The sequence below is a fragment of the Akebia trifoliata genome, chromosome 11 (assembly GCF_017979445.1).
Source record: "Akebia trifoliata isolate Shusen 1 chromosome 11, ASM1797944v1, whole genome shotgun sequence".
NCBI classification, from domain to species: domain Eukaryota; kingdom Viridiplantae; phylum Streptophyta; class Magnoliopsida; order Ranunculales; family Lardizabalaceae; genus Akebia; species Akebia trifoliata.
In genome coordinates, this window is record NC_141385.1 from 487,690 (window position 1) to 509,526 (window position 21,837).

The window sequence follows — 21,837 nt, forward strand, 5'->3', positions numbered from 1 at the left end:
TTGCACACAAAAAATGAGTTTTCGACAGAATTGAATGAGGGATGTGATGTGATATGCCCTGCCGACATGTCAAATTTTTGGGATAATACTTCGATTATGATGAAGATTTTATTGATTTTAAGTGGCATTAAGAATCATAGACTATGTTTTAGAGAAAGAGTCACTGGTTTCATGTGGCATTGGACTCACGAACTCAATTGTAACCAGAAGGGTGTAACATGTAACTAATCAAAACGTTAAATCCGCAGTTCAAATGAATGAAGAAGGCTAACTAAATTAGTAAGATAAATACATGGGATTTCAAGGAAAATTGAAACCCAAGAGGTGTTAAGATAACATACCCCACTACAAGTAACCCAAGAGGTGTTTCTTCCCCGTGAACGTGGAATGCACGATATTAACAATAATAAGAGGTGTTAAGATAACATACCCCACTACAAGTAATCGATCTATTCCTTCTTGCCGAATATCTTCTGCACAACTGCACATAGCTCAAATGGTACGTGTTTTATCGTCATAACTCTTGTACTGTCCTATATCCATCGATTTCGCTAAAGGACCAAAACATCCAATCACAAAATGCTGCTATTGGGTGAAACTCTTCTAAGTTGGAATCATCCTCAGATCATTAGTTACTTCCTTCAATCCAATACCCGATTCGAATGTAAACCAGACTCCTCACATGAATTGAATGACTTAATTGTTTAGTAACCGCAGAACAACAAAAGCTAAATCCAAGAACGGTCTGGTAGAGGCTATGTTAGAGTTAAGTTCAAATGTAAAACCCACAAGGCAAAGAGGACCGCCAAAGTACCCCAATAGTAAAATATTCTCAGCATCCAAGATTTCTCATTATGCTGCTAAGTTTCTTGATCACCACCTCGGGATTTGCATATGACCCATGAAGATTGATGGCATGATACTCCAACCCTTTCCATTGTGATATCAATGCAAAATGTGGGCGCCTGTATAGGCTGCTGATGATCTCGAGAATCACTGTGTTTGGTGTCGCAGAAACTATGTGAGTGAGACCTGCACCGTGAGCACCAATAATGACCGAAGCATCTTGAATAGCACGGACTTGCTCTTTCAAGGACATGTGAGCAAACAATCCATTGACAAGGTTTGCTTTGCATTTCAAGTTGTTATCTACCCAATTCTTGAGAGAATCAAACACTTCTTTCTCATTGGTTAGCCTTGATTCAATTCTGCCACCATGACGAGGGTGAGCTAAATAATCTTCCCGACGGATAAAGAGAATGCTATGTTCTGAAACCGTCTTGGGTGCTCTGGTTCTATCAACGGGGAAACCAAAAGCAGCTCTTATCATTTCTCCAAATTCGGACAATCGTGCAGTCTTCTGGTCATCCGGGTTTTGCCAGAGTTCGTGTGATGGGGATCCCTGACAGTTTATCACTTCTGTCAGTCCCTTGAAAAGTGCTGCTTCATACCCCAAGGGTGAGAGAATTGCATGGCGGAAACAAACTGAACCACTGAAGTTCTTAGCATATCTCAGGCTTGAAAATAGTGCCTCCCAAGTTTCTTCCAACGGTGTCTTTATAATAATACAGAAGTAAAATATTAGAAGCAGAAATATTTATATAACTTGAGCAGATGAATAATCATTTTGCATACCAATACTTGAACACAATCCTATGGAGGAAAAAAATTTAAACAGAATCTATACAACAAGGATATGGACACAACAGACGGTGTTTTATACAGATATGAGGTGCTTCACATGCAACCTTCAAGTTACAGCCAGAACTAAAGATGGATCCATACATACTTATTATACTATGACATTTAATTATATTTAAGCAGCAGGTTTTAAATAAAAAATACATGAACGGAAAATTAAAAGAAATAAACCAGAATTATTTAATAACTTAATTGATAAACTTAGATTTATAAGAGGAAAATTATCAAACAACAGTTGTATTTAAAAATGTAATGAAGTTACATGAAACACAACCATGTTTAAAAAAAAAAAAAAAACATTAAATAAATTGTGATACTATCACACAAGTCACATTATGTCTTAGTCATATCAAAGTATGTATCCATGTCAATTTCTCTATACAAGGTAAGAAAAACCTTAAAGTGGCCTGTATTATTACTTAGCTAAAATGCAGAATGAAAGGATGCAGACTCATTGAAATGTCAAACAAACCTTGGCCAAGTCCAATCTATTATAGCAAGGTCCTGTGTGGAAGTTTAGAAAAAATCCTTAGAGAACATTTCGTAAGAAGTATTACCTTGAAGAGAAATTTTTAGCACTTTGAATGCTTAGAAAAATTCAATACAGTAGATTTTTCTTTATAAGTAGAAGTTTTAAGCATCTTCCAAACAGGGCTTAAACAAAATGAACTTAAAACTTCATGGAGACAAATGATCAATTTGATAAGATAGGATAATTAGCTAGACTTTAGATAAGGTAGCGGGAAAAAGAACAGACTCCGCACTCCTGGCAGAGTTAAGGTTGGTTGGGTCCCCTGATCAATAGTTGAAAAAGTTCGCCAGAGAGAGCTCACTGAATATGCCAGCCTTAACCTTAAATAATTGCTATTATTATTATTCCTCCTCTCAGAAAGAGCTCTACTAAAAAAACACGCTTAATTGACAATGGTTCATTCTATTCCTGCTCTTATGGACCTCTTGAAGCATACTGTGACATTAGACACCGATCAGTAAGACACGGTACATTACATAACTACAATAAATAAGAGGAGGGCATATGAGTTCCAGTTACAAAAGAGGGAAAAAACAAAGATAAGGAACGTTGTTTATAGGAGATGGAAAATATAAAATTGAACACCCATACCTTACAATGGCCATCCACGAAGATCAAATGAGGCCGGTTAGGCAGGCCCGTGACTCTAGAAGACACATATGCATTGTACCAGTCTGTTACAGTGTGAAAAAGGTTTGCATACTCAAAACGTGTCACCAGAAGTGTTGGCTCCTCAATCCACTGCAATTGTATCTCTCTACTCAGGAAATGTAAATGACCAGACAAGAAGGAACAAAATTGGATCTTTGTGCATAACAAGGCAAGCAAATAGATATTGATAAAATTTTGCAAGGAATATTTATGCCATTTATCACTCTCTACATTTCTTTGGACATGATTTCTGTGATAATTACACTCCCTTTTGTTACCCTTACTCTTAAGAAGATTATCGCAACAAATCATTGTAGGTCGAAACACTTTCCAAGTTTGCTAAATACAACATACATTTATGTGTCAAAGACAACATAACTTAGAGATGGACATATCAGCATTAGAGATAGACACAAATATACCAGTGTTAGATACACCGAACCCAAAAGCCCAGCACCTACACACATTCATACCAGATATTGTGTGATACTAAAATACTACTAGAGTTGATGTCAACCTTACACTATAGAAGAATCAGTTATGGTAGTGTTAATTCAAGATGGATATAGAAGGACTAAAATTGGACAATTGATGTAATTAATCAACTATCATACTTGCATTGGGATATTCCTAGATTAGCATTCTCAATGAAAGAGAATCCAAGAAAACAATTACTTTTTTTCCATTTTTAATCCTACTAATTAAAAGCTTCATTTGTGTTCTAGACAGCACATTTTCCAATAATTACACCAACCAAATTAATTATTACTTTCCTAAATTATAATCAACCCATATAATCATTTTCATTAACGGGTTTAATCCAAAATAAACACCAATTAAAAAATTTAGGTATTATGGTATCAAAAATGAAATTTCCCACTGTGAATTTCAAAACCCATATCTTACAGACCATTAAGACCAACACCACCATATAAAAATCCAAACTTTTACAAACCAAACACAAAAAAGGCCTTACCTGCGAGCACTCGAACTCATTGGAACCCACTAATCTAATCGAATCGAGCAAACCCCGCATCGTATGCTTTCCAATTGCACCCTTTGGCACAAACCGATCAAGAAATTCCTCATTCACAAGCTTCTTTCCATCCCCACCTTGATTGATCCCACCAACCTCAATTTCAAAAGCTCCTGAATCAAACGACGGCAATTCCTCTTCTTCTTCCCTCCCAATCACAGATTCCAATCTCTCCCCTCCTACAGACATCCTAATTCTCTCTGGATTCATCCGTATTCGCCCACCTTCACATATCGAGCTCCTCAGGGTTTCGCTATAGAAACACCTAAACCACCCATCACCTCCACCTCGATAATTCGAAGATCTTCGATGAATTCTTGGAGATTTGAGAACGTTAACCAGACGATTGTACCCATTCCCGAAATAACCCTCGCATGATTGTGTACGGACGTTAGGATTTAAAGACCAAGGGAGGTAAGAAGGAAGAATTGGCCATGGTTTCCCATGGAAGGTAACGAGAATTGGGGTTTGGTGATGGTAGTTTTCCGTTAAAGATGTGGTGTTTTCCGTTAGAAAAGAGGGGTTTTCCTTCTGTTGCTTGTAACGGAAGTGGTCAGGGTGGGAAGAGAAGTACAAACAGAGAGAGATTGAATTAACGACAAAGAGAAAGAGAATGAATTTTAGAAGAAAACTTCCCTTTCTACTCATCTTCTCTCTCTCTCAGTTTTCTTCTCTTAGAGGTTTTTCAGGTTTCATGGAAGAAAATGTTGCTTCAGCTTATAGAAGCTGTCACCAATGGTGTAGTGACACGTGTGTTGTAAGTCGTAACCAGTGTGTTAATGCTTTGGAGCACGTGCGACACGGTAATGGGTGTCTTGTTGTTTAAATTTTAGAAAGAATAATGGTTTCTTCGTCAACTGCAACTCAACTGGCAGCTTTATTTAAAAAAGTATTTGTATTTTTAATGTATTGTAGTCATGCCCTTTTATATTTTAGAATATTTGAGATACCCCCTATATATTTAAAATAAAGATATGCCCCCTTAAACTCAATCTTTTGTGGTTGTGCTTGGTAGGGGTGCAACTTGGTCCAGTTCAAATCGAGAACCGAACCAAACTGATTAGCTTTGGGGTGGTTTGGTTAGGTTTGGAATAAGTTGCAGTTCGGTTTTGAGTTATGAAAATAGAGAATTGATCAATTTGATTCGGTTCTTGGATCAAGTTTGTATAGAATCGAACAAAATCGAGAATCGATATACAATAAATATATATATATATATATAATAATTATTATGAATTATTTTAGGAGTTAAGAAATAGATTAATAATCTTTTATGGATAAACTGATGATTTCTTATGGATAGATTAGTGATTATTTGTATGAAATTTATACATATTTGTTTTTTCATAAAAACATATTACTTACCATTTATAGAATATTGGCAACCCAAAGAACCGAATCGATTCGAATCAAATCGACTTTAATTCAATTTGGGTTGGTTTAGTTCTAATGGAATTTGGTTTGGTTCATTTCTAATTCTTATTTGGTAGAACCAACTTATATTGGTTGAGTTCCAATTACCTCAAACGAACCAAGTTGCATCCTTTGTACTTGGTTAATGGAAATTAAAAATAAGGCCCATGATTTTATCTTATTTTATTTTGTTTTTTCAGAACTACAATCTTTTTTTGAATCTTCTCAAAACACACTCCAATCAGTAACAACTAACAAGTTATCGAGAAAAAAAATCAATGGTTTTGATAATAAGTATCGATTAGTTCAGAATGAGAGTTCTTTAAAAGGTCGTAAATGAATCGATTATTATATATTTTTCTAAAGTGGATGGGTTTTGGAAACATGTGGGGTCAACGAGTATGAGTCTTTTCTTCTTCAAAACAATTAATCTTTGAACTTAAGATATTATCTACTTCAATCTTTAAACCCTCAAGGCAAGATATGATTTTCGTGAACGTAAAGAAATGATGAAATTTTAAATTGAAAAATAAAGGATTTTTTTTTTTTAATACCAGAATGAATACATCATGAAATTGATCAATTTTGGAAGGAAAAGAAAATTGTTTTTCATTAGAAGTTGAAGACAATAGTATTTGGGTTTAATGTGTAACAAAAGACTTAAGTCAAGGGATTTGTCATAATTTAAAAACACATAAGTAACTCAAATAATCACACAAAAAGGAAGATTGTGTTTAAATCACCCTTACTTCCTTCTTCACCTTTGAAGATAAGTTGATGAGGGATGGATGTTGATAGGTCTTTTTTAAAAGAAATGGAAAGTTACTTAAAAGACCCTAGTGGAAGGATTTATTAATTATCAAGTTCACCACTTTTTATTTATTGTCCAACTCGACATTTTTTTATTTAATGTCAAAATAATTTTATTGTCGAACTCAACCCTGGTAAAATTCATCCATTTTCAGTTTTTGAGTATTTATTTTTATTAAAATATATGGAAAAATCAACTAAAAACTTGAGATAACGATTTGTTTAAATGATTTCAACCCAAAAGAGTCATTCTTTATCGATGTTTATCCAAAAACTAAGAAAAATAAAATCCTAATTTTTTACATACATTCTCAAAATGTTTGAAAAAAATCCTTGAAAATAATTTCTTCTTCCTTCTTAAATCCTTTTCTATCGAATGGAGTCTCTGAAAATCTATTGAGATGCTAAAAATCCAATTTTTTTATATGAAAACGAAAAGTTTGAACTGTAAGGACATTCAATCGTGAGAAATGTGTGAGATGAGGTTAGGAACTATTAAGAAAAGAAAAGTTTACTTAATGAACTATTAATAGACCACCCAATATTTAGGGACTAAAAATTCTTCTGTTAGGGCCCTTTAAGTAATTTTCCTTTAACCCACCAAGGGTGTGCCTCAGCGGTAAGACGCATGACTAGAGTTTGCTCTTCTAGGTTGTGCGTTCGAAACTCTGGACCATCCTTGATTAACTGCCGCATGTGCTGTGTGGGCCAGGTGCATGAGGCCATGGATTAGTCCTGTCGGGTATGACTGGGAAAAACTAGATCAGGCCTGTCCAATGGACTGTCTGATGAACCGGGGCCCAGTCCGCTACCAACGGGGATACCATGTCCAAAAAAAAAAAAGTAATTTTCCTTTAAAGAAGAAAGACTTTGCTTTTTCGTCAATGGTCTCTCCACTTTATTTTTAAAAGGTTTATATATTTTTATGTATTTTAGAATATTTGAGATACTCTTATATTTTTTTTAAATGATGACATAAACCCCCACTTGTCTTAGTCTTGTACACATGTGATTTTGAGTTAAATTATTGCTTGGGCTGCTCAAACCCATTGGTTTGAAGCCAACCTTGGATTAAGTTTGGAAATTCTTAGTTGGAAAGTGGTAAAGTAACATTAAAATTGACATCGATTCTCACATTGCTGATGTGGATGCTTGTACAGAATCATATATGTGTTTCATCGATATACAAGTGAAAAACATCTATGGCTATGTATGCACCTCCACACCAGCAATGTGAGAATCGATATCAATTTTAATGTTACTCTAGCACGACTCTTATTTGCTTGAGTTCAAACTTGGATTTAGGAAAAAAAAAAAAAAAGTAATTGAATCAAATTATAAACTTTGAAATGCATTTTAGGATAAATAATCATAAATTTTATACTTTTTACCTACCATTTTGGATTTGAGTCGTGATAATATGACTCCCCCATGTATACTCAATCAACTCTCTGATGTGACAAGTGTTAGAATCAAAGATCTTTACTCCTCGGGATACACAACTATAATTATGTGTAGTTGTGTATCCCGATGAGTAAAGATCTTCGATTCTAACACTTGTCACATCAGGAGAGACGATTGAGTATGTCACGTGGGGGAGTCATTTTATCACAATTCTTTAAATTTATGTGAGTCAACTACAAATTCGCCTATCATTGGATTGCTTTCTTTATTTAATTTTCTACGTGCTTCCTTCGGTTTAAATTTCATCTTGGATTGAAAACATAAACAATTTTTTTTATGATTTCTCTTCTGATTGGTGTAGATTTTATTAATCAATTGTAGTAGATTGAGGTGAAAGAGAGGCATCTCATCAATTATAATTAACCTATTTGGTCAAATACTATTTCAAAATTCAAATGAACAAGGTCCCTATCCAATAATTTTGATATTTTCGATTACCATTTTGGTAAAACACCCTTCTATATATCTATTCTCAAAGATAATGATAAGGGGGTAACATCATTAGTTTAAAAATGTAGGGGGTAATGTAAAATATTCACCAAAAACTGAAGGGTTATATTTAAATTAACCTTTGTAATACTTGTGATTAGGGTTAATATGTATTGGATATGGCCATTCATATATATTTGGACACAAATCAATTTGAACTGAAATCAATTGCTTATCAACACCATTTATTTTATTACATTTCTAACATTAAACATGAAACAATAGATATTGCAAATCAAATCAAACTAAAATTCAGACTCATTAACTCCATGTGAACTCCAATGTTTCGCTCTCTCGAACCCATTGATACAATATCGATAATCTTCCAAGGTTTTATCAATCTCTTCTTGCGTGTTCATCACAAATGGCCCAAGTTGCACCACGGGTTCCCCCAATGGTTCACCTCCAATTAATACAAATCTAAGAGATTTCGAAGACTTGTTCCATACTTTGAGACCATCACCTTGGCTTAGAAGAAGGACATGGTGTGCCATTGTAGGTAAAGCTTTTGAATCTCCAAAGAGACCCTCGCCTTCGATGATATAGACGAACGAGTTCCAATTTAACGGGATTAATTGTTGAAGATAAGCTCCTGATTTGAGAGTGAAATCTAAATACATAGTTGGGGTCCTTGTATAGATTGGTGATTGGGTCCCCAAGGCCTCCCCTGCTATAATTCGGACCTTAACGCCATCTTTAGATGCTTCTACAACATCTTTACTCTGAAGTTCTTGATATTTTGGTTCAACCCTGAGATTCAATTAAGGTCAATTTCGTTCAATATTTAAAAAAAAAAAGAAAAAAAATCACTTATCAATCATAATGAGATCAAGGTTTTAGAAATTAGAGTTTTCTTACATTTTGTATTTAGAAGAGAGATTGACCCATAATTGTAGACCCTTTTGGGTTCCTTGGCTTGCAGGCATTTCTGAGTGCACTATTCCTTTTCCTGCAGTCATCCATTGTAAGTCTCCTTCTTTTATAGTCCCCTTATGACCCTGAAAATCTTCATGGGTGACAGCTCCCTGTTGATTGTAACAAAATTACAAAAATTACCCTTCAATCCCAATTCTTAAACTTGTGTGGGTCCAGTCCAACTAGGTTGACTACTGGAACAAATCAAAGCTTTTCTCTCTCAAGACATTGATGCCACATAGAATATGCTTTTGGGTTCCACTGATATAAATGATGATTGGCCCACCTTTGATGGACCTTCTAGGGTTGCCAATGGGTTTGGTTTGGATCTGGGTTTAACTGGAATCACAATATTTGGATCCCAATCTGATCTAAATCACAATTGGATCGGATCAAATCAAATTAGATATATTAACTATTAACATGCATCCTACATCTAAACAAAATATATAATAACGATATATATATATATTTCTCATGTATTATCGAATTTGTCTTTCGGTGGGATATGGTTGATCCAAAATCGATCCACTAGGTTATCAAATCGGATTCTTATTTGATCGGATCCTTGTAGAAACCCAATTCCACGGGTCGGATACGTGTCTGATCCGACCCATTGACAGCCCTAAACTTGCACATCAAGATTGACTTCCACGTGTTAGATCTAAGCATGCTTCATCATTGGCTCAAAACCCCATCTTTTACACATGGGCCTGGCCCAGATAAAAAATTTAAATCCAACTTTTGGCTGGAAATCACAAATCAGTTTGATTTTTTTGTGTGTGGGCCCCGAATAAATATTATATGATCTTACTAAGAAGAAGAAATCATTGGTAGCCTTACCTGCAACATATAGGTCACTGTCTCAAATCCTGGGCCCACACAAAATAAAGCAAATTAGCTTATCAGGTCCAGCATCTTATATATCAGAAAATTAAATCAATTCTCGTTATAATTAAATATTAAAAAAAAAACTACAAAATCAAAACCTCTATGTGGATGATCAGGAAACCCAGCTGGAGCAGAAACTGCAAGAATTAAGAAACAAAAACGAAAATTAAGAGATAGTTCATCATTGGCTCAAAACCCAAATCAAATAAAAAACAGGGGAAGTAAAATCTGAGATACCCACTTGAGAATTCATCTAAAAGAAGAAAAGGGTCGAAGTATTTCAACTCAAATCTGAAAAAAAAAAAAAAAACAATTAAGCCGAAAAGCCAAAATTTGTAACAAAAACATAAAAGAATTTAAAAATCCGAGATGTCGATTCGTTCTTACCGCCCAATGCTTCGTCGAACAACGGCTCCTTCTCCTTCATGTTGAGGTTTAGCCTGGAATTTTCTAACCACTTGACGAGGTTCTTTGAGATCAATAGAAATCTCTGTTTCAGACATTTTTTTTTTCTTCTCTATTTGAAGCTAAAATCAGATTATTGAAGATGATGGAAATTGAGAAGTGTTGGGGAAGTCTATTTAAAGGAGAGGATGGAGACTTCAAATGAGATTTTAAAAGGCTTGTTCAATGCGGTGTGGCTGACCTCAAATCACTTAATTTGTAGATTAATACCTTGATATCTGAGGATTCGTTATAATGATGAGATCATAATGATGTAGTGATGACGTTTATGTTTTTTTTAGAAGTTTTTAAGATCATGACCATTGAGTCTTTGACACGTGCACCAATGAGTTTGAAGCCGTCCATGTTCTGTACCTCTAGAGTCTAGTCAATGTTACAACATATTGAAGCTATAAGTTTAATATTAAAAAAAAAAAAAATTTAATTCATTTTTCTTTAAAATCATATTATTCGATAAATGAAATTATTTTATGATTAATGATAATTTGACGTTCTTTTTTCAAATCCCCTTGAGTTGGTAGTTGCAGAATCATAAATCTTTTACTTATGTATCCCGAAGTAAAGGATTTACGATTTTGTGATGAGGACATATAAGGGGTATCTGAAAAAGGAGCATTAGATTATCACGACTCTTATTTTGTTTATTATTTATTAATTTTTAAATGTGGATAAATCTTAAATTTTTTTAAAAACATATAAAATAAATGATAAAATAACAGTTTTGTTCCTTTTTAGTTTGAATCTATTCAGGTAGGTAAGCATTATATATGGCTGACATCAATGTCGTAGCTTTACAAAAGTACTGCGGAGAGCACAAAATCATGGGTCTGCTTTGAAATATTTTATCGAGTCAAAGGTTTGCTTTGCTCATGAACCCACATGGGACTTTCCTTGAGGCTTAGGGTATTGCTATGCTGCCATGACTTCATGATGGCGTTCTGATGACGCCTTGTTGTTGTAAGTTAAAATCTAAGATGTATGCATGAGTGACAAACATTACATTATGATTAATTATATTTAATAATAATGGAGGAGGGATCATTATTTATATATGCTTGGTGTAGGTTAATGTTTTCCAGCTCTATATCTCCTTTTAGGCCATGTGGAAGTCAATTTTCTTACCACTATATCATGATATATTTGGCCCTCTCATTGATTAGGGCCTAAGGGCGATCGGGTGGGTTTGGGCCGATTGTAGCTAAATCGGATCCGATTGCCATTATTCATCCTAAACTTGGCTTGGATTTGATTTTTTTAATCCATCCCCACCCCTAATAATTTTTCTAAAACCCACCCCACCCTTCTCTTTCAAATGAGCAACTCACCAACAAGTAAAAATTGGGGTGTCAATAGAAGTTCTCTCTCAAAAAATTTCCTTAGATTTTTATTTATTTATTATTATTATTTATTTTTTTTCGAGGGGGGTGTTTAAAATCTAATATGAGTCTAATCAAAATTATAAATTATTGAAATTGTTTGAATGAGTGTTATAATATTTTGGAATGTTGAGATAATAATTTGAACCAAAACTTTCTAATGCTTGAATGGTGTGTTTTCATCTTTAATTGGGTTGTAATAAATAATTTAATTAATTAGGGTGTAATATATCAGTGCGGGGCGTTAATGAGAGTTAACGGGGCAAGGTGTGCCAAAATTGTCCCCATCCCAAAATTGAATTGATTTTTTATTTTTAAAACCAAAATCGTACTGAAATCATTTAAAAGTGTAAAAACCCGGCTCTTTAGGAATGGGGCTAGGCTAACAAAATTACTGTTCCTAATAGGATTGTAAATGGATCGGATTAAATCCAAAATTCAATGTATTCTAATCCAAAAAACTTAGGATTTAGATCAAGGATTTGGGTCTGATAAGACCTCATCTTGCAATGAGAATACTTAATAATTAATTGGATTGGTTATATGGACTACACTATTATGTGAGAAAAAGTATAATTTATGTAGTTAACATTGTCATCATCATCATCAAAGCTTTTATCTCATCACGTTCATCCATTCCACTTTATTCAGAGACATGTATTCTATTATCGAAAGTGTATTCATATCTATATCCACTACCAATATTTGGAGCATTTTGAAATTTTAAAATGGTTAATTCGATCGGACCTGAAAAATAGAATGAGAAGATACAATAGTAAAATCTAACATTGCTTGTGATTAGGGTGATAATTCCAATTATCAAACTATTAGGGGGTCCACATAGAATTATGCCAAATCATAGGGGATCAAATTTACCCTTGATAATTTAATTCTAATTATTTGAGTCAAGTCAAACTTTTAAAAACTATGTTTAAAAATTAGAATTTGAAATGGCGCCCAAATTTGATTATTTTTCTCTAAAACCACTAGAATGAATCAGTCATCTCCATTTCCACCTCCGCTCTTTCAAACATCGAAGGAAGTGGACACAATAAGTACCAATCATAGTATAATTTTGAATGAATCTTGTAGGAACCATATATATTTGATCATAGGGATTACAAAAGGAAATATTTTGACCCAATCCAAATCCGATTATCCAAGTGGTTTGATCATTCAAAGGGTCCGACCCATTATAAATCCGTGTCTCAACTAGTTCGACCACAAGGGGATCTGACCCATTAATCTATCATAAGGTGGTTCGGCCTCCAAAAGACCTCACTCGTTACCATAAGGTGGTTCGACCTCCTTAGGAGTCGATACATTTACTTGTTATACCATAAGGTGGTTTGGCCTCATTGGGAGTTGAACTTTTGACTCATTATTTCATCGACTTCCTTAGGAGTCAACCACTTCACTTGTTACCTCATAATGTAGTTCGGCTTCCTTGGAAGCCAACTCCCAACGATTCAATTCGTTATAAGATGGTGTGGCCCCTTCAAGGAGTCGACTCCTAGGGAGTCGAACTTTTGACTCATTATTTCATAAGGGGGTTCGACTTCCTTAGGAGTCAACCCCTTCACTCGTTATCTCATAATGTAGTTCGACCTCCTTGGGAGCCAACTCCCAATGATTCAATTCGTTATAAGTGGTGTGGCCCCCCTCAAGGAGTCGACTCTTAGGTCAATTCACTATTCCACCTCCTCAAGGGGCCAACCCATTATTAATTCACAATAAGGTAGTTCGATCTTCTCAAAGAGTCGACCTCTTAATATAATGTATGCACAAGAATTAATCCCTTTAAAAGAGCCAACCTTTGTATTAAATATTATTATTTACATTCAAACTTAAAACTACTCAAGTAGTATTAAAAGAAGAAATTATAATCAAAAGTAATGTTGGCAGAATAAATCCTAGTTATATAACATGATTAAGTCAACTCAAGGACCTAAATAGCCATTGAATTGAAGTAATTATAGAGTAAAAAAATCACTCATATTGTTAGTTACAAAAGCCAAGAGAAGTGGAGTTTTAAGATCATTATGAGCCTAAGAGAATGGATCTTTAAGTCCATAATGATATCATGAGTCATTAATGTCAGACAACATAGGAAGTGGTCGCATGTTTTGAATTAATGAGTTAACTCTATAAGTAGGGAGACTTCTCTTACTCAAACGCAGGTCATTGCACTTTACAACTCTCTACCTCAAAATTTCTATTTTTTTCTGCTTTGCATTTTCTATCAAGCACTAATTTGATCATCGGAGGTCTTTTGATTGGCACGACACTAATATCTTTTCAAGTGAAATTAATGGAGAAGACAATCGAAAGATAAAATTCAATCGGAGAAAGTGAAAAGTCAACATTGAATTTGGGGATCATATCAACAACATAGATCTTGAAGAGTAGGAGACCAAAAAAATCTCTTACAAATCCAACAAGAAGAAGATGATGATGACTACTTTGAAATTTGAATACAACGATGATGAAGAAGAGTGTGACTTTGGCTATAGTCATGGAGTAGGAGAAATGTTGCAAATAAGTGAGTGACCTCTCAGCTCTAATGCGAGATCTTCTTGGCCATCTAGCCAACTCTTTGGGGGGGTTAAATTAAGGGTGTCAATGGGTCGGTTTCGGTTTGATTCCTAAGGAACTTAGCTCCATAACCATAATATTTAGTTTGATTCTGGTTCTTGTTGGTTCCGGGGGTGGTTCCAAAATAAATGGAATCAGAACCGGAACCATTAAAAATCACAGGTACCTATCCGATTCTTAAGAATCGAATGAGAAAAAAAGTATTTCATATCATTATAATAAAAAAAAATTCCTTTAAAAAAAATTAACATATTATCAACAAAATTATTAACTTAGTTATAATTTGTTATACTAGAGATACAAATTAATGATTTGTTTAAAATATGTATATATATATGCGGTCGAAATCTGGTGGACGACTATGATGAATCCAACCACACTGATCCAAAGTCATTCATAACACTTCCCTCCCTGCGGCAGCGTGATATTTGCCACAATCACTCCGACACTCAAGTTAAAGAAGCAAAGGAATAGTCTCTAGTACTGGTTAGACTATAATCTTCCCAAAAAGATCCCTCTCAATAGTGCTTACTATGCTATTTATCCCCCCTAGTCTCTCATAAGATTTCCCTCTGTGTTGGCTATAATCATGAGATTTCTTCTGACTCTACGGAGTTGTTTACCTAATCGGGTTATCTTGAATTGATCGTACTAAATTGCAGAGATCTCTGAGATTGATGTGCATGCATCAGCCTTACGGTTACCTTATGACTTGGCTTGCCTGGTTTAGCAGACATGGTCATACTTATTGCTATGCTGCCTTGCCAATCAAATTAGGGAAGTCTCTGCTCTGACCTGCCCTACTTGCAAAGAAGCGCCTCGTACATTGATCTGTGCCTGGTACCACTTAACCAGTTTGGACATGTGTATGGTTTAGGTTAATACGCAATTATTTCCCTCTACAATATCTTTGTTAAAAGTAATAATTTTTAGAAGAGTAACTCGTTTTAAGATCCAATTGATAATTTATATGAAAAATTGAAGAATTTTATATAAGATTCATTTATTTTGAAATTAAAAAAAAAAATCTTAAATCATCTATAATATAGAAAGAAATGCTAAAATAAATCGGTTCTAAGTACTCATTGGATAAAACCTAATGATTTTGGTTCTTATCCGTTCGGTTCCATTTTAGACCCAACTCTAATTGATTCCAATAAAAAGGGATCCAGAATTGGGGTTTTCGATTTTGATTTCATTTAAATGGGTACCCATTGACACCCCTAGGTTAAATTATTGAAATAAGTTATTAAAAAACAGAAAAAGAAAAAAAAGGAACACAAAATCTGATTAAAGTCATTCGACTCAGTTGAGTTTTTCAACTATCTGAACAAAATCAAACTTGGACGAGTTAAAAAACCACGTTTAGAAATGGCGCTTAATTCAATTATTTTACTCTGAAAACCCTAGAAATAATCCTTCTCCTCCATTTCCATTTCCGCTCTTTCAAACATCGAAGTCGGCACGATGACCACTAACCATAATATAGTTTCAAACGAATCCAACAAGAAGAGAAAGAAGATCGAAGAAGAAGAAAATGATCGTGATGGTGATGATGATGATGATGATGAAGATGTGGATGATGGTGATGAATACTTCGCATACAGCGATGATGATGAAGAAGATGAATCTGACTACAGTGATGATGATGATGATGATGAAGAAGAAGATGATCTGACTACAGTGATGATGATGATGAAGAAATGTTGCAAATCGGTGGAGGAGTGATGTGTAAACTTCCAATTGAGATCTTCCTCAACATCCTCTCCAAATTACCAATCAAAACCCTCTCTTATTGTAGGTGGGTTTGCAAATCTTGGTACAAAACAATCCAAAATCCACGTTTCACTATGCTCCATCACTCCATTACCACAATCCAAACTAACTCTCCTTCCCTTATACTTCATGATAGATATAGCCGAAACTTTTACTTGGTAGAACACCAAGTTTTTGATTCTCTCCAGACCTCTACAACAGTATCCATCTCCCAATTTAACAGACCCAAACAAGCATTACAAGTAGTGGGTTCATGTAATGGTTTGATGTGTTTATCTCCAGAACCTTATTTGATCTGCAATCCTATTACAGGAGAGCGAATTAAGCTACCTAAATCCCCAAATCATAGGGTTCAAGGTACTATAGCTGGGTTTGGCTTTGATTCAACAACGAACAAGTACAAGGTGATTCGAATATTGCAGAATTGGCGTGAACCATCTTTGAAGGTTGAGATTTATACTTTGGGTTCTAGAAAGTGGAGAAGCATAAGAGGTGCTCCTTACATGCTTAGTTATGCACGGTCACAAGTATTTTTGAATGGATCTCTTCATTGGATGACAAATGAATTTGTTGATCCGAATGTGTCCCAATGTATTTTATCTTTCGATATGGGTAGCGAGAAATTCGAAGCAATCCCATCGCCCCCTGGTTTCATTCCGGGCATGACGTGCCTGTTTAAGACTTTGGGGTTGTTGGGAGATTGGCTTTGTTTTATTGATTATGAATCCAATGAGAAAACGGAGATTTGGGTGATGAAGGATTACGGAGTGAAGGATTCTTGGATTAAAGAATTTGTTATCAGACATAATGAGCCTATGGTAGGGGTTTGCCATCTGATAAAATTAATGGAGAATGGTGAAATCTTGGTGCATTGTGATTGCAGAGTTCTTGGTTATTATAACCCTAAAACCGATGGTTTTAGGCCTATTGTGACTCATGGGTTTCCATTCAGGGACCGTGATTTGATACCAATTGTTCATGTAGGGAGTCTCATTTCACCCAAGAGTGTTTGCAGATGAATGGAATGGAAAGGTAACATAATTTGTTACGAATTCAAATATTTTCCTTTCTTGCTTTTTTTCAGAAGATTATACTATTTGCAACCGTTTGTTCCTATTCTTGATCTGATTCTTCATGGAGTGTTCATTTATACTAAACAAAAAAGAACAATTTGAGTTGTGTCAAGCCTTCCATTGAGCACCAAAACCTTTCATAGTTCTAAAAAATGCTTGCTTTTTTTTTTTTTTTTCTTGTTATTTCCTTTTGAGTTGGTGGTTGTTAAGAGGTTTCTTTCCACGATACTAATGAAAATGTCGACCAAGCATTGGTCCTAGTTGAAGACATTTGTGATTTTACGTTTGTCCTGTTACGATACCAACTCTACTCCCATTGGCCTTTATATCACTCATGACCCAAGAGTGATGTCTTTACTCCTGAAAATATTGGTTACTTGTTTCATGACTTTTTGTTTCAATTTTTTCATAGGAACCGGGAACAACGATTCATTTATGGGCACCGTTTTGCCCTATTGTCTTAGCATGTTTTGCATTATGTGTCTTGTTAGCTAGCTTATCCGATTGTTCAAAAGGTAGAAGGGACCTGAATGGTCTTTCTAGTTGTATATTAAGCGATGAGCACATGGTTGGTAAATCAAATCTGATCTTCTGTAGCTTTTCATAGAGTTGCAATTTCAGCAGTTATCCCACCCCCACTCCCAAATTCTTTGGATCAAAGGTCATAACCATATGTTCCATGGACTTCCTTTTAAGCCCTTAGTTATATTGATGTTTTTATCCATGCTACACATAAAGGAACACATACCCTTTTGAAGTTTATCATTTTAATTTGCATTTTCTCAGAAATCGTCTTTATGTATTATGAAACTTGTGATGGTACCATTATTTAGTGTAGTTCTAGCATCCGGAAACGTAGATATGGGTGGTGCATGGCTGTTGTTGGGTTGTGCCGTAAGGTGTTGGGTTAAGTCCCACAACAAGCAACCCTCAAATTAATGTAGGTAACCCTATAATCATCCCCAATATTATTTGAATTTACAATGTTATCGAGATAGTCTATTGCCCTCTACTCACGTCTCTCTTATTTTTCTCCTAAGAAGTAAATTTTATTTTGTTTGACTTTATATAAGATTGGGCAATTTTGAAGAATTCTTCGAGATTTTGGTGAAAATTAGATAAACCCTTTCAAACTATGGCATACCCCCTTGACCTCGGTAAAGAACAATTCAAAATGACTGAAATGCCTTCATCATCAACTTTTGGCAGACACCCTTGATCCCCCGCACACCAGAAAAAAAGGGTTTTGGGATGAAAAATCAGTGGGTTTTGCCAAGATGTTGAAGATGATGGATTGAAAACAAACTTGAAGAGGTTCACATGGTTAGAAAAGTTTGTCTTAGAGTTTGAAAATAATGGGATTATGGGGAAAACCAAGGGTTTCTCGCATGAGGTTGAAGGTGGGGTTGTTTTAATCATTATATGTACCCCTCATGCAAGACAGAAATCAAGGGAAGTGTAATCAGATTGAATACATGGTTATCTCTTTTGGGTCCACCCCTTGATGGACCCACTCTAAGAATTATTGTTCATGGAATCGTCAATTGTTGCACTTTTATGGTTTTTCTTACCAAATAGTGCATTTCTTTGTCATCCAACGTAAAGTTCTTTGATTTTTCCAAATTATTCCAAGCAGGGCCAAGACAAATTGGTAAAGAATTTAGTACACCTAATTTCCAAATTCTGTTTGAGCTTGAACTTTAGAAACACAACTAAATCCTTGGGCACATGCAGTCCTCTACACAACGGAATGTTTTCGGGATAAATCCTTGAGTTAGGGTATTTGAGCTCAAAACCTCCAATTTCTGAGAAAAATTATTTTGTTCACAGTAAAATCAATCCAAGATTTCAAAAAATCTCAAATCGACCAATCACATGAATCCACTTGAATTGTGAGCATCCCCAATTTTCAAAAGTACTCTCGTTAAACTCTATGTGATTGTTCATCCAGGATTCTTTGAAATCTCAAATTGACTTTTTTATAAATAAAATATATTTTTATCTTGAAACATGGTCTTGGTGACCATCTTGCCAACTCTTAGGGGTTAAATTGCGAGACCTATTATTTGCACCCCAACCTTTACTTATTACACCCAATTAAACATAAAGAAAATAAGAATATTTCCCAAAAGGTGCGCAATTTATGTCAAAATTCCGATTATGGTACACTATTCATTTTAATTTCCAAAACATGTGTTTTTCAATGAATTCGTCACTTTTATAATCAATGAATTCACTGATAAATTATCAACGAGATCAATGACATGGCAAAATTGTTGGTATTTTATCAAGGAATCCATTGATTATAAAAGTGACGAATTCACGAATTCTTTGATCATAAAAGTTACAAATTCACTTGAAAACACATGTTTTGAGAATTAAAATGAACAATTCGAAATTCCCCCCCCCCCCCCCCCCCCGGCGTGCGTTTTTGGCAGATTTTTTTTTTTTTTGGGTTTAGGATTTCATGAGCCTAATTGTTGGAATAAATATAATAATGTTTTTAATCTCTACTTGGGGTATAATAAGAAACAATTGGGGTGCCAATAGTAGCTCTCTATTCGCCATCCAAGAAAAGAAAGCATAAACACAAAAACTGATTCAAATCAGTCGACTCGGTTGACTATTTCAATTATAAAACTATATATACAAGACAAATCGAACTCAGACGTTTTTAAAAACCAAGATTAGAACTTGAATTGGCGCCTAATTCTGTTATTTTAGTCTGAAAACACAAGAAGGAATCGTCCATCTCCATTTCCATTCCCGATTTCTCAAACATAGAAAGAATTCTGCACAGTGAGCACAAACCACAATATGGTTTCAATCAAATCCAACAAGAAAATCGAAGAAGATGTTGAAGATGATGGTAAAGAAATGTTGGAAATGAGTGGAGGATTGATGTCTATACTCCCATATGATATCTTCCACACAATTCTCTCCAGATTATCCATCAAAACTCTCTCTCAATGCAGATGGGTTTGCAAATATTGGTACGAAACAACCCAAAACCCGAATTTCACTAACCTCTACCACTCCATTTCAATCCAAAACAATTCCCCTTCCCTTATCATTCACGATCGATACAACGATAACTTTTACTTAATCGAACACCAAGTTTTCGAGTCTCTCGAGACGTCAACAACTGTATCCAGCACCAAATTTAACAGACCCAAACGAGCGTTACGAGTAGTGGGTTCATGTAATGGTTTGATGTGTTTATTTCCACAACCTTATTTGATTTGCAATCCTATTACAGGAGAGGGAATTAGGCTCCCTAAATCACCAAATTACGAGGTTGGGGATACCATAAATGGATTTGGGTTTGATTCAACCACTAACTCGTATAAGGTGATACGAATATTTTACGTTTTGGACGAAAAATCTATTAAAATGGTATTTGAGATATTTTCGTTGGGCTCTGGACAATGGAAAAGTGTAGGAGATGTTCCTTACATGCTTAGAAATGAACAATCTCATGTGTTCTTGAATGGAGCTCTTCATTGGATGACAAGTGTATCTGGTCATCCGAAATTGTCCGAAATTATTGTATCTTTTGATATGGGTTGTGAGAAATTCAAAGCAATCCCATCCCCACCCGGTTTCATCTTGAACAAGAATTGCACGTCTACGACGTTGGAGGTGTTGGGAGATTGTCTTTGTTTTATTGATTCTAAAGCCCAGGATCGGACAGAGATTTGGGTGATGAAAGATTATGGAGTGGAGGGTTCTTGGATTAAAGAATATGTTATCAGACACAATGTTGTGGACGGGGCTGTGAAAGGGTTTTACCATGTGATAAGATTAATGGAGAATGGTGAAATCTTGGTGCATTATGGTTTCGACATTCTTGGTTATTATAACCTTACAACAGATGCTTTTAGGCCTATTGTGACGCATGGGCTTCCAGTCAGTCTTTTTAATTGGACACCAATTGTCCATGTAGGGAGCCTCATTTCACCCAAGAACCTTGGCAGATGAACGGAAAGGTAACGTAATTTGTTATGAATTCTAATATTCTCAGTTCACATTGTGTTATATGTCTTGTTTTTTGAGGAGATACTATTTGTAATAACTGTTTGTTTCTATTCTCAATCCGATTCTCCATAGAGTTCCTTAGTACTAAACCAAAAAAAGAAACAATTTGAATCGTCAGTTAACATACGAGTGCCTCAACCTATTTGGGTTCCTGTTGTTTTTTATTTTTATTTTATGTCATTTCTATAGTTGAGGAAATATCTTTGGAAAAGAGATTAAAATCTTGTAATTTACATATACAATGTTCATGTTTTCTGATTCATCAACTAAAGTGTAGCGTGCTTTGCATTATATATCATGTTAGCTAGCTTATCTGATTGTTCTAGAGATAGAAGGGACCGAATTGCTTTTCGAGTTGTATGAAACCATGAGCATAGCCATGAAACCAATCCTATCTTTCACATATGTGCTATGGTATTGCGTGGTTTCTTCAATTTTCAACTTAAGTATTCTTTCTCCATCAAACTTCAAGAACAAGATTGGGTTTTGGTGGAGGTTGAAAGCTGGTAGGTTTTGGGAAGAAAAATCAGGGTTTTTTGCCAATATGTTGAAGACAGAGTTGTAGATGATGGATTGAAAACAAGCTTGAAGAGGTTTAAATGGTTAAAAAAG

The 21,837-nt window shown here is 35.0% G+C and overlaps 4 protein-coding genes across 5 annotated transcripts; 2 read left to right on the forward strand and 2 right to left on the reverse strand.

The window, feature by feature from the left end:
• Positions 1 to 258: 258 nt before the first annotated feature.
• Positions 259 to 4,737, reverse strand: XYLT (beta-1,2-xylosyltransferase). 2 transcript variants are annotated; one of them, XM_086417382.1, is made up of 3 exons: positions 3,861 to 4,732; positions 2,825 to 2,974; positions 259 to 1,555 (listed from the first exon to the last, which is right to left on the reverse strand). In XM_086417382.1, exons 1-3 carry the CDS (start codon positions 4,566 to 4,568, stop codon positions 833 to 835), a joined length of 1,581 nt encoding a protein of 526 aa, XP_086273508.1. In that variant the 5' UTR covers positions 4,569 to 4,732; the 3' UTR covers positions 259 to 832. The 2 variants fall into 2 exon arrangements, with proteins under 2 accessions (XP_086273508.1, XP_086273509.1); XM_086417383.1 differs by lacking the exon at positions 2,825 to 2,974 and having other exon boundaries at positions 3,861 to 4,737.
• Positions 4,738 to 8,242: 3,505 nt separating this feature from the next.
• On the reverse strand, positions 8,243 to 10,533 carry LOC147390108 (pirin-like protein). Its single transcript, XM_086417385.1, has 6 exons — positions 10,290 to 10,533; positions 10,144 to 10,193; positions 10,001 to 10,039; positions 9,855 to 9,883; positions 8,955 to 9,121; positions 8,243 to 8,846 (listed from the first exon to the last, which is right to left on the reverse strand). Exons 1-6 carry the CDS (start codon positions 10,403 to 10,405, stop codon positions 8,342 to 8,344), a joined length of 906 nt encoding a protein of 301 aa, XP_086273511.1. The 5' UTR covers positions 10,406 to 10,533; the 3' UTR covers positions 8,243 to 8,341.
• A 5,484-nt stretch (positions 10,534 to 16,017) lies between these two features.
• Positions 16,018 to 17,915, forward strand: LOC147390109 (F-box protein At3g07870-like). The gene has a single exon (XM_086417387.1). It carries the CDS (start codon positions 16,042 to 16,044, stop codon positions 17,131 to 17,133), a length of 1,092 nt encoding a protein of 363 aa, XP_086273513.1. The 5' UTR covers positions 16,018 to 16,041; the 3' UTR covers positions 17,134 to 17,915.
• A 2,143-nt stretch (positions 17,916 to 20,058) lies between these two features.
• On the forward strand, positions 20,059 to 21,168 carry LOC147390110 (F-box protein At3g07870-like). Its single transcript, XM_086457713.1, has one exon. It carries the CDS (start codon positions 20,065 to 20,067, stop codon positions 21,166 to 21,168), a length of 1,104 nt encoding a protein of 367 aa, XP_086313839.1. The 5' UTR covers positions 20,059 to 20,064.
• Positions 21,169 to 21,837: the final 669 nt, after the last annotated feature.

Coding starts and splice junctions, on each gene's coding strand:
- XYLT (XM_086417382.1), bottom strand. CDS start 4,568: ATGAGTAGAAAGGGAAGTTTTCTTCTAAAATTCATTCTCTTTCTCTTT. Junction 2,975..3,860: donor ATGAGTTCGAGTGCTCGCAG/GTAAGGCCTTTT, acceptor ATACAATTGCAG/TGGATTGAGGAGCCAACACT. Junction 1,556..2,824: donor TCGTGGATGGCCATTGTAAG/GTATGGGTGTTC, acceptor ATTATTATAAAG/ACACCGTTGGAAGAAACTTG.
- LOC147390108 (XM_086417385.1), bottom strand. CDS start 10,405: ATGTCTGAAACAGAGATTTCTATTGATCTCAAAGAACCTCGTCAAGTG. Junction 10,194..10,289: donor GTTCGACGAAGCATTGGGCG/GTAAGAACGAAT, acceptor TTTTTTTTTCAG/ATTTGAGTTGAAATACTTCG. Junction 10,040..10,143: donor TCTTTTAGATGAATTCTCAA/GTGGGTATCTCA, acceptor TAATTCTTGCAG/TTTCTGCTCCAGCTGGGTTT.
- LOC147390109 (XM_086417387.1), top strand. CDS start 16,042: ATGTTGCAAATCGGTGGAGGAGTGATGTGTAAACTTCCAATTGAGATC.
- LOC147390110 (XM_086457713.1), top strand. CDS start 20,065: ATGTTGGAAATGAGTGGAGGATTGATGTCTATACTCCCATATGATATC.